Below are 17,726 nucleotides of genomic sequence, written 5' to 3' on the forward strand. Positions count from 1 at the left end.
TGAGACCCATCAAATATTTTTTAATGTGGTTTACAGATGCCTTGGAAGGGCCCAAGTTATTAGAGGCCTTTTGTGGTCCCTATAGCTCAGATCATACAAGAGCAGGTTTCTGTAGCCTCCCACCCTAAAGCAAAATGAAAATTGTAACCAAAAAAAAAAAAGTGTGAAAGACCTAAGCTGCCACATTCTCAGCCTGAGATCAAACCAACATGAAAAAAACTTATTAGAACTTTAAAAGGTGACTATCCCAAAGCTAGTTACCCTAAAAACAACTATGTGCAATTTCAGCTCTCATAAGGCATCCCATTAAGGGCAGAAGCTGAGAATTCCTGGGGACTAACAGCATTAAAATGGAGGAGGGAGGGGCTGGAGAGATGGCTCAGCCATTGAGAGCACTGAGTCCTGAGGTCCTGAGTTCAGTTCCCAGCAACCACATGGTGGCTCACTATGTAGTGAATCTGATGCCCTCTTCTGGTGTGTCTGAGGACAGCTACAGTGTACTCACATACATGAAATGAATGTAAAAAGAAAGAAATACAGGAGAGGCTGGAGAAGAAAGCCAGCCTGCTGCAGACCAGATGTTGCTTCAGCAGGTTGGTGGACACTGACAAATGCTAATGAAGGACAGGAAATGGTTGCTGGTTGGCCACAATGCTTTGTCACTGATAGGGGCTCTTCTAGTCCGTTCCATGCGTATAGGCAGGGCGTGGAGATAAGACCTGACTTGTCTGAGGCTCCAGCAGAGGACCCTACTGTTCATTTGGAAATACCAGCTTTTTGGAGTGGCTCAGCTCCTGTGCAGGCTGGTGGAGTTTTACTCCTCTTTGTTCCTGGGAGGGGCAGCCAGCTGTAGCTTTCACATGTATATTCCCGTTAGTTTTGATCTAGGTAGTTAACATGTAGTTTGATCAGTATCCTATGAATAGAAGAACACTGGGAATGTGAGTGGAGATTTCCCTAAGCCCAGTCTTGCTCATGTGCCCTCAAGTCTTCAGGGCCTCTGATGTGAACGACAGGTGAAGAGGGAGGTGGCCAGCCTGCCTTTTAAGTAGGCCACGTTGAGCAGCAGCTCTCACTAGGGCAGCAGGATGTGTACACCAGAGCCAAAGCAGACTTGAGTGTCACAGCTAGATGATGTCACTCGTCTAGGAGCACTGCTTTCTTACTCATGGAAATAACTGCAGTCCATGCAGATAGGGACAGAGAATAGCCTGAACTGAGGGTTGTGTTGTCCCCTTTCTGGTAGTTTCCAGGGTTGGTTGTCTGGCAGGGTCATACTAATGCGACCCAGGTTGTTCTGTTTTCAAGCATGGTTTCTCGGTTTGTAAAGTTTTGGGATTTTTGTTTTCAAGACAGGGTTTCTCTGTGTAACAGCTGTGCCTGTCCTGAAACTAGCTCTGTAGACCAGGCTGGCCTCAAAAATCACAGAGACCCACTGCTTCTCCCTCCCAGCTGCTGGGACTAAAGGCGTGCAGCGTCACACCCAGTGTTACATGGCTGGTCTTGAATGCACAGAAATCTTCCTGCCTCTGCCTCTGCGGCATAGCCTATTGGCATGTGCCACCGCACCTGACCCAGGGAGCTTCATATTTGTTAGAAGGGGTTTTGTTTGCTGTTGTTTTGTTTTTTAGAATTATTTATTTTATGTATGTGAGTACACTGTTGCTGTCTTCAGACACACCAGAAGAGGTCATGAATCTGAGCCACCATCTCCAGTACCAGGGAGATATTCCACTGAACTGTGACTCTGGCTGGGGGCATAGTGGGTAGGGTGCAGTCTCTGAGGGACCCAAGATGTTTGTTGTGTAGGAGTGGTATTAGCTTGATTTCTCCCCTTTACATTCTGTCTGCTCCCTGCTTAGCCCTCGTTTTTCTCATTCCTCAGCTCTCTTAGAGCAGCCCCTGTGGTTGGCTGGAAGGGAATTTCTGGTGACTGTAGTCTTAGCAGTTAAACCAAATCAATGTCCCTTTGTTGTTCTGTGTGTATGTTTATGTTTGTCTGTGTGGGGGTGAGGGGTGGGTTTGGAGTAGAAGGATGGGAAGGGGCAGGATAAGTGGAATCTCTAGGATGTGTGGGAGATAGGGGGCCATACCAACATCTGTCCTGGAGTTGGATCTGGGGTTGGGGGCATTTTGTGGCTAGTCTCTAGGGGGACATGAGAATGGAAGCAATGGGGGGAGGGGCTGAAATGTAATGTCTTCTGGGAATCCAGAGGTGGAGAAGGGCTGTGAATGGGAGGAAATTCCAGAGAGAAGCACAAGGGAAACCTTGTCTCTTGGTGACATGATTGGGGTGGGTGGGGATTGTCATTGCCAGTTGAGCTGCTGATTTTTATGAAACGCATTCAGAACTCGTATAGGCTTGACACTGTAAAGGGTGGGGAAATCTAGCTATTTTTTCACAGCCCATTCTTGGGGGTCGGGGGAAGGCAGGAGAATAATGTCCCTTCCCCCTAAGCCCTCAGTGTGTGTTGTGCTTTTTCCTTCGGTGCTGGCAGGTGAGAATGGGCACTGCTGGACTGAGTTCCCTGTTCAAGCCTTTATTGGGCACAAGATTGAATGTGTGATTTTAGGTTCACTTTTTATTTATTATTAATGTCCAGATCTGTTACTCCCTGTCCTCCCAGACTCTGGCCAGTTGGAAGTGTCTCATTTTTGTTGATCTCTCACTTGTGGTGCAGGGACTGAGGCCCCACCACACCTATGCTCTGCATCCATGCCTCTTCTGGACATTAAGGGTCAATTGATGCAAAAAGAGGAAAAAAATGAACTTCAGTATTGCATTAATTCCTCTGACATGGCTCTGGAGTCTGCTTTCAGCCTCATTCTCATTACAGTTTCAGTCTTTCACTAGTCTTGTCATTACTTCAAAGGCAACTTTTCTAAACGTGTGTGTGTGTGTGTGTGTGTGTGTGTGTGTGTGTGTGTGTGTGTGTGCGTGCGTGTGCGTGCATGCTGGCAGGGCTTTTAAAACCTCAAAGCCAATCCTCAGTGATACACTTCCAGCAAGGCCACACCTCCTAATCACTCTAGTCCTTTGAAATGGTTCTCTGTGTGTAGCCCTGGCCCTCCACCAACAGGCTGGCCTCAGCCTCAGAGATTGGGATTAAAGCTGAGTACCACATAGCCCAGCAGCATGGTGCCATTCTTACTCAATCCACCACAGTGTACATTGCATTTAAAGGAGAAGTCAGTGTGTAATGTCTTCCCTAATGCTCCCCAACCGTGGACTCACAGACACCCGACTGACTCTGTTTACACGTGCTGGAATTAAAGGTGTCCACTTAGTTTTCTGACACAGAGACATATTCAAAATTCAGTTCTGCTAGACTAGTTGGCCAGTCGACCCCATGGTTCTCCGCTGTTGGTTTCTTGGTAGTAGGATTACAAGCCCACACCACCCTTGCCTGAATTCCCACAGGTGCTTCCCTGACAGGCACTTCATTTTCTTAACATTTCATTTTCTACATTTTCTTTATGACCCCACAACACTAATCCCTAGTCCTTATACTTTGTTTTCTGCCTTTTTAGAGCCAGGTATTAATATCCTGTATTACCCTGTATGGTGCTTTGAATGGTTAATGTCTCCCAGAGTCCTAGGCATTTGAATTGGACCTAGTTAGAGAGAGCTGTTTGGATAGTGTAATGGTTAGTATATGCTCAGCCCTGGGAGTTGCACTATTAGAAGGGAGGGCCTTGCTGGAGTAGGTGTGGTCCTGTTGGAGTAGGTCTGTCACTGTGGGTGCTGCCTGGAAGCCAGTATTCTGCTAATAGCCTTTATATGAAGATGTAGAACTCTTAGCTCCTCCTGCACTGTGCCTGCCTGAATGCTTCCATGTTCCCGCTGTGATATGGACTAAACCTGTGAACCGTAAACCAGCCCCCATTAAATGTTGTCCTGATAAGAGTTCCCTTAGTCATGGTGCCTGTTCACAGCAGTAGAGAAAGTATATTACCTTGGGGTGGACCTTGAGAATTTAAAGATTGCATCATTTCTACTTAGCTGTTTTGTGTGTGTGTTCACCATGCAAGATGTGAGCTCTCAGCATCTTCATCTAGCCATGCCTGCTGTGTTGTCATGCTTTCCTACCTGATGGACACTTACCCCTCTGGAAGCATAAGCCAAAAACCCCTTCCTTCTGCAAGTTATCTTGGCCATGGTATTTAATACAGCAACAGAACATCAAGTCAGACATCGTTGTGACTTGTGCATATTATTCTCAGTCCGGCCCATCCCCATTCACAGAGAGGTGTATCCTATGGAACTCGGCTTCACTGATTTCATCACATCTGAAATTGTTATGTGCTCTCAGCAACCACCTGCCATCATTATTGACCTGGCATAAGAGACACCATATCAGATCACAGCCCTGTCACTTGCTGGTTTGGGTAAAAATACAAAACATGCCTGAGGCAGGCCTAGCTCTCACTTAGATGGCCTGTATCCTTCCCCTGGCTCTGAGTTCAAATGTAATGGTCATTTATTTCTCTAAGGACCCAGCTTAGCACCTTGCTTGTGAGAGATGCTTAGTGAGTAATGGTGTTCTGGACTGAGGATGTAGCTCAGTGCTAGAATACCTGCCTAGTATGATCTTCAGCGTGCAAAACAAAAACAAAATGCTTGCGATGTTCTTAGCATACACTGGGCTTTGAAGCAGGCCCTGCTCTTGTATTGACAATTATTCTGCGGATGTCACAGAGGCATAGACACACTGAGAAGGCTGAGCTGAACACTGGGGCCCGTGCCCCTGACTGTGTGTGCTCCAGCACATCCCGCGAAGTCAGGGAACCGTCCTTGTTTCCGCAGTGAAAACACTTGGCTTCTTATCTTGAACAGCCCTCAGCATTCTAGGAGCTCACCTATCCTTGGGCAACTGGAGCTTCCTGGTTAAAGGAATTTTGTTTTATAGTTCTCTTAAGTAATTTGAACTTAAAACCTAACTTTAGCCCTCACAACTGGTCTCTTGCTGGAGGCACTTCGCTTGCCTTAACCTCCTTGGCGCTAGAACTACAGGTATAATCTGACATAGTTAGCTTTTATTGTTTGGCATGATCTTCATATGTTCTTAGGCTAGTTTCAAATTAAAGTGCCGAGACCCTCCTCAACTCCTGTCACTGTCTGTTAACATGGCATCTTCAGACATCATGCCTAAGCTCTTGTCTTTGTGGCCGGTGTGGGCAGCAGTGGAAAAACTGAGAAACTTACAATACCACCAGAAATATGTGCCCACTGCCCACTGCCCCTCCTTTTATGTGTGTGGGGTGCTGCCTTTTATTCTATTGTTCTGAGATACAGCTCAGTTGGTAGAGTTCTGTCCAGCATGAAGCCCTGGGTTCAGTTAACAGCTTCACAGAAACAAGGTGTGGTGGCACACACCTCTGCTCTTGGCTTCTAGAAGTTTCACAGAGGAGGATCTAGAGCTTGAAGCCAGCCTGGACTATATGACCCTCTCCCTGCACACACCTCTTAAAAAGAAACAGAGAAAACTTGGCTAGAACGACAGTAATCTTACCCAGCTACTGTTCATCCTGTTTTATTGCTCTCCCTCACTCCCACAGACCGCACAATGCATGGCAGCAGCATCCTGAATTTGAAAGTGTCTGTATGTATGGACCCCAGAATTTGCTGAGAGATGGAGGAGCCTCAGGAAAATGAGCTGAGCGTGAGAGGGCAGGAGGAAGACGATCCTGTCAGAAGCAGCGGCCCTCAGATCTCCGTGAGTGAGTTCTCCTGCCACTGCTGTTACGACACCCTGGTTAACCCCACCACCCTGAACTGCGGCCACAGCTTCTGCCGGCACTGCCTGGCATTATGGTGGATGTCTTCAAAGAAGACAGAGTGTCCAGAGTGCAGAGAAAAATGGGAGGGTTTTCCCAAAGTCAACATTCTCCTCAGGTAACACTGGGTCCTATTGACAGCATGGATGTGTGGTGTGTTTTCTCTGTGGAAAGGAACTGCTCTTTATAACAAAGCCTACTCGGGGTAGATCATTCTAGGGGCTTGGAGTCAAAAAAAAAAAAAAAAAAAAAAACAGATTCCCTTTCTTACAAGTGGCTGTCATCTGTTCTATGTTTTAGGTGAGGTCTCACTACAGCATGGCTGGCTGGCATGTACCTGCTGTATAGATTAGGCGGCTGGCCTTGAATTCACAGACCTGTCTGCATGCCTCCTGAGTTCCACTCCCATTACCTTTCTTACTGTCCCTGGAACCCGTCTTGTTGTTTAGTATTTTAAGATTGAATCTTATTAAACTCAGGGTGGCTTCGAACTCACATTGCCTCTTGCCTTGGCCTCCTAACTGCTGGGTTATAGGCTCAAGCTGACATGCCTAGCTGATTGTTTTGTTCCATGGAAAACAGAAATACATATCTGGTTATGGCTATTATTTGTAACCCCCTATTCTAGAACACTTCTTTCTGATTGATACTTAAGAAGAAAATGATAAAACTATACAATTAGAAGTAACTTATGCTGATTTTCATAATCTGTAAGTAAAACCTATGGCTGTCACCACCTGGTAGAGTTTCTCTCACAACCAGCCACAAACCTGCTCAGATGCTGGTTCTTCCCGGCTTCCATGCAGTCGGGCCTCTCCAGTGTTTGTTTGACTTGGTTTTGGTTTCTTTTTATTTGTATGTATGATTTTTACCTGCATTTATATATGCACATCTTATGTGTGCCTGCTTCCTGAGAAGGTCAGAAGAAGGCATTAGGTGCCCTGGAACTGGAGTTTCTGGTTGTGAGCCATCATGTGGGTTCTCTGCAAGAGCAGCAACATCCTTTACACAAAATCCCTTCAGCTCCTCCTAGTTTTTGTTTGTTGGTTTTGGTGTGGTGTGGTGTGTGTGTGTGTGTGTGTGTGTGTGTGTGTGTGTGTGTGTGTGTGTGGTGTGGTGTGTGTGTAGGGGTTGTTTGTTTCCTTTGATTGTTCTTTGAGATAGGTCTCACTATATAGGTTAAAGTTCACAGAGATCTGCTGCCTCCTGATGGGATTAAAGTCGTGTGCCACCATACCCAGTGCCTTTGAAGGCTCTCATTCTTTTTCTTCCTGTTTTCTAGCAATGTGCCTACCCTCTCTCCGATCTCTAGAATATCCTGAAGGTCTGTGAACGCTTTAACCCAACATTGCTCATAACTATTCACTTTACCAAAAGACCCCTACGGGGCAGACAAGATAGCTCTGTAGGTTAACACATTGCCAGACCTGGCAGCTGAAGACTAATCTCCTTCCACAGGGTGGAAAGTTGTCCTCCAACTTCCAGCATGTTTCATGAAGAGAAAAAAGGAAGGATTTCCCAGAGTCAACACATTCATAAACACATATGCAAAATAAGTAATGTAGTAGAAATATTTTTAGAACTAGTCCTAGACGTCCCTTATACTTGGCTTGGTTCTCAGAGCTCATACACCAGACCAGCCTGGTCTATAGAGTGAGTTCCAGGACATCCAGGGCTACACAGAGAAACCCTGTAGTGGGGGAAAAAACTAAAGAAGAAAGGAAAAAGAAGCTTCTGTTTATGCCGACGGATGCTACTTCAGGGTCCAGAACTGGTAACTTGTGCAGAGGGTCAGGGAGTGTGGGGACTTAGCCCCAGCTGATCACAACATAACCCTGGACCTAAGGCTCAAGGCAAATCATGGGACGATGTAAGAGCCAGAGACGAAGGACCAGGGCGCTAGATATGAAGTATTTTTGAGACACAACAAGGAAGATACAACCATGAAATCTGAAAAATGTTTGCATAAAAAAGACCTGAAAAAACACACCACCAGTTGACATGACAACTCTCAAGTCCTACCTCTACATGAAGAACTACAGGCAGTCAGTGGCTGCTAAGAGGGAGAATCAGTGTCCCCAGGACGAGCTCATCCGGTTGTCCGTGGTCAGCACTGGACACGTGTATGTGAGCATCACTAAATGGACTCAGTGGGTTTTACATATAAAACACTAATAAGGAAGTCACTCATTTTACAGGGAAGGATTGGAGGAGAGGGAAAAGTGGAAATGATGTAAATTAACAATATTCATTTGTGAAATTTAAGAAAAAACTAGATTTTTATAAAAATTCTGTCGAATAACTATAAAATATTCTTCCAACTGGAGTTTATTTTTTATTTCTGTAAATGAATTTTTATGATAATAACATAAGCCTTATACATATATACATCTATATATTTTTAATTTTCATTGGGTTTTGAAACAGGCTCGCATTCATTAGCCCAGGCTAGCCTCAAAACCACAGTATTCACCCTGTTTGGCTTCCTCAATGCCGGGGCCACTGGCATTAACAGCCACATCTAGTTTATTGTTTATATTATTTTATTAAGATTCAAAATTAGTAAACAAGCTAACGATCTCATTTCTCTCACCTTAGAGTCTTTCCTTTTTCTGCCGAGTAATTTCAGTTATGACTTCAGTTGTCATTTTATTCAGATTTTTAAAACTGTTGACGAGGTCTGAAGACAGAACTCGGGAGCTAAGTGCAGGCTGAGTTCAGTTCCCAGCACCTACATGGCAGCTCACAGATGACTGTGGCTTTAGCTCCAGGAGTGGTGCCCACTCTGGAAATCCGTCACCCATGTGCATGCTCGGTCACACACCCACACATGAAGTAAGTAAATCTGTAGCACAAAACAATGCCTTTTGAAGCAGGGCATGCTGATGCAGGAAGAGGATTCAGGAGCTCAGAGCTCAGTTACCTCAGCTGTACGAGGCAGTCAAGGCCAGCCTGCACTACATGAGACCCTCTCTGAAAAAATAAAAAAATACTTTTCCATGTATGTGCTGACAGAAAAGTGCTGGTATCTTCTCACATCAGTGGTGTGTTATCGGTGTGCATTGGAATGTCGGCTGCCATCCAGTTATCTAAGGACACTGAGTGGGCTGGTACACTTATAAAGATATGTGGACTTCTACTGTAAGGTTTCAATACTCTAGGCTCAGCAGGTCATAGTACTTGCCACTCGAGCATGATGTCCAGAGTTTGATGATAGGAGGGAAACAGACTTCTCACTCCACACGTGCTTGACTACACTCAACATTGGACACGTGAACACGATCTCACTCAGCACCATCCAGCCTTGCCTGGAACTGTCTGTGTAGATCACGCTAGCCTGGAACTCACAGAGTTCTGCCCTTGGAGTGCTAGGATTAAAGACATGTGTGTCACACCTGGCACTATCAAGGACTAGAAGGTAAAAACACTTTGCTGCTGTGTATGAGGCCATAGGTTTAGTTCCCAGTACTTTCAGGGAAAAAGACTTGGACCTAAATATTTCATTTGGCTCTTTCCTTAATGGTGGGCACATAGCTGGTTAATTTTTGCTTTCAAACATAAAACAGAACTCTTTATTGTTCTTCTGGGCACCTCTGGATTACGAGATGTTTATGTTGGTGGATGTAGTTCCTGAGTGCTATGTCTTGTGAAACATCTGCTCTGTGATTTCTCTCTTCTCCACAGGGATGCCATTGAAAAGTTATTTCCTGATGCCATTAGAATGCGAGTTGAAGACATTCAGCAGAATAAAGATGTAGTCCAAAGTCTTGCAGCCTTTCAGAAATATGGAAATGACCAGAGTCCCTTAGCTCCCAGCACAGGGCGAGTGAATCATCAGAGAGGAGGGGGATTCTTCTCTGGCGTGCTCACAGCTTTAACTGGTGTGGCAGTAAGTGTGGCTGTTTACTCTGCATCCTGTGGCAACCCATAGTTGCCTCTGAAGTCAGTTCTTCTGACATCACTTAAAACAGTTGATGGGGGAGGGAGGATAGGACCAAGAGAGGGATAAGGAGATAACATCTCAAATGTAAATACAGTGTATCTAATAAAAAAAGAACGAAAAGAAGAAACAAAAACAGTTGGTGGTGTGACCATGTCTAACTCATTGTAGTCATTAGAATTGTGTTGCATGGCGATAACAGACCGTATAATAGGTGTTGTCTGGGTGTTAGCTCTGCTCCTGTTCAGCCCTCTTCCTTACTTATCAAGTGGCATCACGATGACCCCCATCTTGGAACTCAGGTGAGGGGCAGAAGAAGACTGAGGAACCATATCTGCACTGTTGCAAGATTCTTAAGAGCACATATGTCACTGCCAGTGCAAAGATTGCTTAAGGCCAGTTCTTGGGAAATCTTAATGTCTCCCTAAAAAAGACAAATGAGTTGGTGAGGTGAGAGACACAATTGCTCCTAGACTGTGTGCCATTTACCCTTTCCAGATCTTTCCACCGCATGAGCAGAAATGAGCCTGGAGACATTGTGTCCTCACTTCTCTGGGACACAGGTCACCTTCTTTCGTGAATAGACTCAGCCCCTTGCCCTGCCCATTCCTCACATCCTTAGAAACTGACCTTTCACTTCTGACCTCCTGCCTCCTTCCAGGTCATCCTGCTTGTGTATCACTGGCGCAGCAGAGAGTCTGAGCATGGCCTCCTGGTGCACAAGGCTGTGGACAAATGGACGACGGAAGAAGTTGTCCTCTGGTTAGAACAGCTAGGCCCTTGGGCCTCCCTGTACAGAGACAGGTTCTTATCTGAGAGAGTAAATGGAAGGTGAGGAATAGAACCCTGGCACACCAGGGTAAGCATGGTGGTCCACACCTTTAATCTTAGAGGCAAGCAGATCTCTTGTGAGTTTGAGGCCAGCCTGGCAAGGTTCAGGCCACAGGGTGACATAAAGAAATCCTGTCTACACCAGACATATTTGTAGATGGCTTTATTGAGATACATTCTACCTGCCACAAATTCTTTCTTATAGAAGTGAATAAACATGGGTTTGTACTGTCTTCACAGATATGTAAACCATTTCCAGTCATTTCCTGCCTCCCAAAAGAAAATTCTTTTCCTTACTGGTCCACCCTCACTCCTTCTCCCTCAGTGGATTTGCCTGTGGGCCTTGCATTTTAATGTGATCACACCACAGTGGCCCCTTGTGCATCACTCACTCCAATCTCAAGGCACACCGTGCTGTGACATCACCATGCTTCAGTTTGTCTCGGAAAAAACTCCTCATGTAGGTAGACCAGATGGTCAGTTCTTTACTTGATGGGCATTTGAGTTGATTTCGTTTGGATTATTTTGAAGAAAGCTGCTAAAATCATTCCCGCACCAGGTTTTCTGTAGATATGTACTCTGGGAACTCTCCTGGAGAGGAATGGCCACATCTCAGAGTCTGTCTGTGTTTACTTTTCTAAGACATTGTTCAGTAATAGTTTAATTTCTATCTTATTCCTCATCATGAAAGTAACATTTTTTTAAAGACCAGCTGGGCAGCAGGAGTGCATGCCTTCAGTCCTAGCATTCGGGCAGACCTGAGTTCACAGCCAGCCTGTTCTACACTGAGATCTAGGACAGTACAGTGAAACCCTCTCTCGATGAAGGAAGGAAGGAAGGTGTAGGACAATGCCTTTGTGTTGCTACTCTTCACAAATTATTGCTGTTAATATCAAAATAGACATAACTGACCATAGTGGTACACAGTTATCCCAGCACTTGGAAGATGGAAGTAGGAGGGTCAGAGTTCAACCTGGGTTATACATCACACCCTTTCTCAAGAAAAAAAAAGACAAAAAACAAACAAACAAAACCTTATTACACATCTTTCCAAATCTGAAGGTGTTTTCTTGGCAGGTCTCCATGCTGGGAATTACGTAGGGTTTTGAGCATTGGAGCTGCTCTCTACCGTTGAAACCCTCCCTGTTTTTCTGTTTAGTTTATATAGTTATATAAATATGGAGTTGAGTTTTAGGGGGTTTGTTTGTTGTTTGTTTGAGGCAGATTTAACAGTGTAACCCAGTCTGATCTTGAGTGTTCAGTTCCTCCATGTGCTACAGTGATAGGAATGAACGTAGCATTTTAAATCCTCTACCACTGAACTACAGCTCTCACCATACAAGGATGTTTTTAACAAGTGAGTTGCAGAAACAGATTGTTGGGCGTTTGTTTTTTGTTTTCATTCCATTTTGTTTAATGTTTTCTTTTATAGATAGTGATATTTAAGTTTATTTATTTTTATGGTTATGTGTGTGTTTGCCTCCAGTTTTTGTCTCTGCGTCATGATTGTTCCTGGAGCATCTGGAGCTAAGAAGAGAGACTTAGATTTCTAGGACCTGGAGTTACAAACCAATGTAGCCACCAAATCAGTTTAGGAATTGAACCCAGGTCTGCTGGAAGAGTGACCTCCAGCCCCTAAAGTAAACAAGAGGTTTATAACTCTTACTAAGTTGACTCAGTATCTCCACTGTTTTTGTTTTGTTTTGTTTTTTAATTGAGATCTTCCTGTGTTGCCCAGGCTAACCTCAGACTGAGCATTTTTCTGCCTCAGCCTTCTGAGTTACTGGTATAGCAGATGTGCAGTGCTGAGCCCAGCTAACGCCACCACATCTAATGCAGTAGTGTTCAGTTGGATTTCCTTCAGGTTTTCTCCAACATACACCCTTTTAGAAATAAAGTAATATGCCAGGACGAATCTGTGAAGAATTGAAGGCTTAAGGACAAACATCCTGATGTGCCTAAAGCAAGTTCTGAAGCCAGGTTTGGATCCACAAAATGAGCAGGATGCTGCCCTACAGAGTCAAATACCGACAGTGATTTGTGAGAGTATTTCCAACTGGAAGTTGGCTGGTAGTAAACGAACTGCTCTCGGCTGTCACCATTGCCCGATTTAACGCTCAGCCTTACCAAGCAAGCCGACATCCCTGTGCAGTGAGGCGAGTCTGTGTCTGCCTCTGCAGGTTCTCAAAGGTTGTTTCCACCCTTCACCCCTGCAGGTTGCTTTTAACTTTGACAGAAGAAGAATTTTCCAGGGCACCGTACGCCATAGAAAACAGTAGCCACAGAAGAGTCATCGTCATGGAGCTGGAGCGTGTGAGAGCCCTGGGTGTGAAGCCACCACAGAATCTCTGGGAATACAAGGTAAACGTGTGTTTTCAGTGGAAGTGGAAGAAGACAACGGACCGTCACCTTCCTGTTCGCTGTGTGACTTAAGCATTGCAGGCATTGAAACTACAAGTCCTGCTTGCTGGTCTCCAAAGGCACCAGGTTCCCACAGTGGGTGCTTCACAAGCCTCTCAGGCCTCCATCAGTAGTCTGTGGGAGGCATCCACCTAGATACATTGTTTCACAGGCAAGAGGCAAAAAACATGGACTGTCTTCTGCAAATAGCTGGTTTTTCCTGGGGCTCTAGTTCATTTATCTCTTTGATAAATCCTTTACTGGACATGTTTGAAAATTTCCATAAATTTTCCTGATGATAGACAGTCACACATTTTCTGTTCTCACTGTTACTGTTACAGGGTATTTGATTGTTATACACAGAAAGCCTAATTATTAGCAAAATATAAAAGCTTACATAGATGATGTGTTTGTCATAGACAGTTAGGTGTGTCCTGAAGAGATGGAGTTTTGGTGTACCTTTAAAAGCCTCCATTGATAAGAATGCTAAAGAGTAGGAAGTTCCTGCCTGTTTTAAGGCAGATTACTTGAGAAAGGTCTTGTGGTCTTTGCTCTATGGCCTGAGGCAAAGTCAGCTGGGTGTAATTGGTTCTTCACAGACAGACTGATGAATACTGCACAGAGCAAGAATCTGGAGTATAGATGTGCATGCACGTTGAAAGAGGCACTGAAGAGAAAGATGAAACTATAACAGATATGTAGTGGCAATGTTTGTAGTTCAAGAGGTGCAAATAGAACGAACCATCTGGTGCTTTCACCCATTTGTGATAAATGTTTATGTTAATAAAGGAGGACAGCTTGTTACTAATACCCCAATGGAAACTGTGCTGGCCTTGGGGTTGTTTTGTAGACATAGTTTGTCTTTGTAGTCCACTCAAAGGCACTCACTGTCCTCCCTCAGCCACGCACCACCGAGTCTGGATAGGAAAGAAATCACTGAATGTAATCAGCCATAGAGCACATTAGCCCAAGGAGCAGTGATGACACGTCTTTAATCCAGAGGCAGGTGGGTCTCTGAATTGAGACCATCCTGGTCTGCAGAACTAGCTCCAGGACAGCAGGGGATACACAGAGAAACGCCGTCTCTAAAGGAAGGAAGGAAGAAGACAAGCCGCCTCAGGGTCTGGGGGCAGCTCAGTGAGTAACGTGCTTGTATGTAAGCATGAGGACTAAGTTCAGAAAGCACAGCAAGACGGCCTGTGTGACCCCAGCTCTAATGGGTCAGAAACAGGTGGGTCCTAGAAACTTGTTGGCCAGCCATCCTAGCCAGAATGCTGGGCTTTAGGTTCAGTGAGAGACTCGCACAGAAAATAAGACAGCCGGTAAAAGAAGAGGCCACCATTGTTTACCTTTGATCTGTGCACATACAAGGGAGAATGCCTTCACAAATGTGAGCACATAAACCTCTCTCTCTCTCTCTCTCTCTCTCTCTCTCTCTCTCTCTCTCTCTCTCTCTCTCACACACACACACACACACACACACACACACACACACACACACACACACGGTTGGGGGATATGGAAAAAGGTGTGCCCATCATTATCAACAGGTTCAATATCACACACAGATATACAAACACACACTGAAACTGAGAAAGTGACATTGTTAATAAGAAAAGGTCACTGGGATAGGAAAGTGACAGAGCTTCGAATGCATGCAGAAGGGGTCTGTGTTCAATCACTAGCACAATGGATAAGATGGTTGGATGGTTGGTCGATCAGTCAACAGGCAAATAGAAGTCTTTTCTTGAGGCAAAATCTTACTATTGTCTAGACATGCCTGGAACTCAGCATCTTCTAGCCTTGGGCTCCTAGCTGCTAGGATTACACGCTTTCTTCACTGTGCTTGACTTTTTCTTTTGAGACAGTGTCTCACCATGTAGCCCTGTGTGTCCTAGAACTTACTAGATCAGGCTGGCTTCTTCTAACTCAGAGATTCTCCTGCTTCTGCCTCCCAAGTGCTGGGAGTAAAGACATTATGCTTGACTCCTTAAATTCACCTTCTTCAAAATTTACTCTGATTTTTGAAGAATGGGTCTGGAGTTCCTCAGTTGAAAATTAGTCCAGTTTTGGTGGTGGTGGTTTGTTTGATCCCAGGGTAGAGTCCATGATATCAATGAAACCGATTCTAGTCTTGTTCAACTAGTAGTCCTACCTCCACTCCACAAGCGACAAGATAAATGGGCAACACATGCCCAGCCCAAGGTGTGTCCTGTAATACTGTGTTATTATGCATATTTATTCTTGGATCTGTGTACATACATGCAGCTGCCGTGGCACACATGTGGAAGTCTTACAATCTGCAAATGTTGGAAGGAAATCTTCTACCACATGGATCCCAGGGATCAAACTCAGGTTGTCAGGTTTGCAGCAGGTGCCTTTATTCACTAAGTTATCTTGCTTAGCCTAATACATTCTTTTGTAATGTATTACAAAAAAATATGGCCTGCTTATATGTCTGTGTAGCCCACGTGTGCCAAATGCCCTCAGAGGTCAAAAGAAGGATCGACTCTCCTGAAACTGGATTGAAGGTGTACATTACTTCTAGCCAGCTTTTTGGGTTTTGAGATTTCTTTTGCTCTATAGTTTATGCTTGAACTTGTCCTGATACCGTGGCTGGCCTCAGATTCTCCTTGCACACATTAGAGATGTGGACGACCATGCCCAGCAAGACATGCTTTTTACAGTAAACCCCAACAAATGAACTCCGTTCCATGCAAAAGACTGGCGTCAAAGGTCATGGGACACTGAAGGAGCTCAGGTAGAGTGCTGGCCACAGTCTATATAATGGTCCCATGTCTGTCTCATTCTCTGCAGGCTGTCAACCCAGGCAGGTCCCTGTTCTTGCTCTATGCCCTCAAGAGCTCACCAAGACTTGGCTTGCTATACCTGTACCTGTTTGACTACACAGATTCCTTCCTACCCTTCATCCATACCATCTGCCCGCTGCAGGAAGACGGCGAGGACATCTTCACCAAGCTTCTGGTAAGAAAAAGCTACTTCTTTTGTCCTCAGTGTTGTTCAAGACTGGAGAAAGCAAAACAGCCTCATATGAGTTCTGCAGGGCAAGTCCCCTGCAGAAGAAAAGAGAGTCTGGCCCTCTCCTGGCCAGCTTTGTGTCCTATACTGCTCAGCCAGAGTGGTGACCCTTTTAATCTTAAAGTGTTTTTTTTTTTTTTTTTAAAAAAAGCATTTTTTATAAAAAGAAGTCAGCACAGGTACAGAACACCCTAGGAGATTAGATGTATGAGATTTGGCCGAACCCCTAAAGGATCGATAGTCAGCCTCCTACAAAGCAGGTTGGATCTGCCCTCACAGTAGTAAGCCGTGGCCAGTTACTTCCCCATGTCAAGTGTCACTCTCCAACCCTGTGGGGAGCCTTTTGCTGGGAGCACTTCTGACTGGAGTTGGACATTTGAGAGTGCTGTTCTTTGTTTGCTGTCGTTGGACTGTCTGTGAGATGCACTGTGCACACTGCACCTGTGGACACACTATCAGGAGATCACGTCTTCAAGGTCTGTTTTTAGGTCTGTTTTTATTCCCACCATACCATGATCCATATGGTATGTCAGCAGCTAAGATGTTCAGTTCTAGGCATCTTTCCCTTCCCAGTAGGTGCAAAGGGGTAGGACAGAAATCCTCAGCTATTTCACCTTGTTATTCTGGATTCGGGCTTAAGATTTTTATCTCTGATCTTCCACAACTCTACAATAAATGTCTCAGTTCAAACTTTTTGGTAATATGGATCTGTGTGTGTGTGTGTGTGTGTGTGTGTGTGTGTGTGTGTTCCCAAATGTAAAGCTCACCCATTGACATTACTTGTATAAGTCAATCTTTTGATAGGGACTCTGTTGTGTGTTCTTCTTCAAGGACCTGAGGGAGCCCACGTGGAAGCAGTGGAGAGAATTCCTTGTCAAGTATTCCTTTCTCCCGTATCAACTGATTGCTGAGTTTGCCTGGGACTGGCTGGAGGTCCACTACTGGACGTCTCGCTTCCTCATCATCAATTCCATGCTGCTCTCTGTTCTGGAGTTGTTCTCTTTTTGGAGGATCTGGTCAAGAAGCGAGCTGAAGTAAGTGCCTTACTGTGGGAGATGGTTGGAGCAATGGGGAGTGGTAAATACCAATGGGGATTCCCTGTACCCCTCAGAGCCCACGGTGGCCTGTAACTCCAGCCACGGGATTCTGAGCCCTCTTCTGGCCTCTGAGGGCACTGCATTCATATGCAGAAACCTATACGCATACACAGGTAGCTAAGATAAATGAAAATAAAGTCTTTTTAAAAAAATTCTACTTTGACTCCTCAGGCTGTGATTTGAGAAATATTCTTTAAACAGCAAATAAGAAAGTTATTTGTGTCTAGGAAGCAGTCTTTATTTCATATGGTGGTTTAGTTTTGTTCTTGATTTTCTTTGGTTTCTTTGTTTTATTTTATTAGAGATGGGGTCTGTCTTAGGTTTCTAATGCTGTGATAAAACTGAGATCAAAGTCAACTTAGCTGGTGTGGTGGTGCACTTTGTTAATCCCAGCACTGGGATGTCAGAATTAGGAGGCAGAAACAGGCAGATACCTGGGACTTCATGGCCAACCTGGTCTACAAATTGAGTTTCAGGACAGCCAGGTTCTATGTTTAACAGCCAGTTTCTGTTAAACATAGAAACTTTTTTGGGAAAAAAAATTAGTTGGTGGAAGAAAGGATTTACTTCAGCTGACTGTGGTTCATCCAGGGAGGTCAGGGCAGGGACTGAAGCAGACAGATGGAAATTTTAAGTTTCAT

At 44.8% G+C, this 17,726-nt stretch overlaps 1 protein-coding gene across 2 annotated transcripts in view; it reads left to right on the forward strand.

Moving 5' to 3' along the window:
- The window catches only part of BFAR (bifunctional apoptosis regulator), a 43,318-nt gene that overhangs the window by 10,649 nt on the left and 14,943 nt on the right, over nt 1–17,726 (forward strand). For both annotated transcript variants that reach the window (XM_080908073.1, XM_080908074.1), the window contains exons 2-7: nt 5,560–5,896; nt 9,463–9,667; nt 10,380–10,549; nt 12,766–12,910; nt 15,767–15,934; nt 16,820–17,022. In XM_080908073.1, coding sequence (XP_080764199.1) covers nt 5,634–5,896; nt 9,463–9,667; nt 10,380–10,549; nt 12,766–12,910; nt 15,767–15,934; nt 16,820–17,022 — 1,154 coding nt within the window. In that variant the 5' untranslated portion in view covers nt 5,560–5,633. The remainder of the gene's footprint in view (nt 1–5,559; nt 5,897–9,462; nt 9,668–10,379; nt 10,550–12,765; nt 12,911–15,766; nt 15,935–16,819; nt 17,023–17,726) is intronic.

This window comes from Micromys minutus (genome assembly GCF_963924665.1).
Source record: "Micromys minutus genome assembly, chromosome: 31".
In the NCBI taxonomy this organism is placed as follows: domain Eukaryota; kingdom Metazoa; phylum Chordata; class Mammalia; order Rodentia; family Muridae; genus Micromys; species Micromys minutus.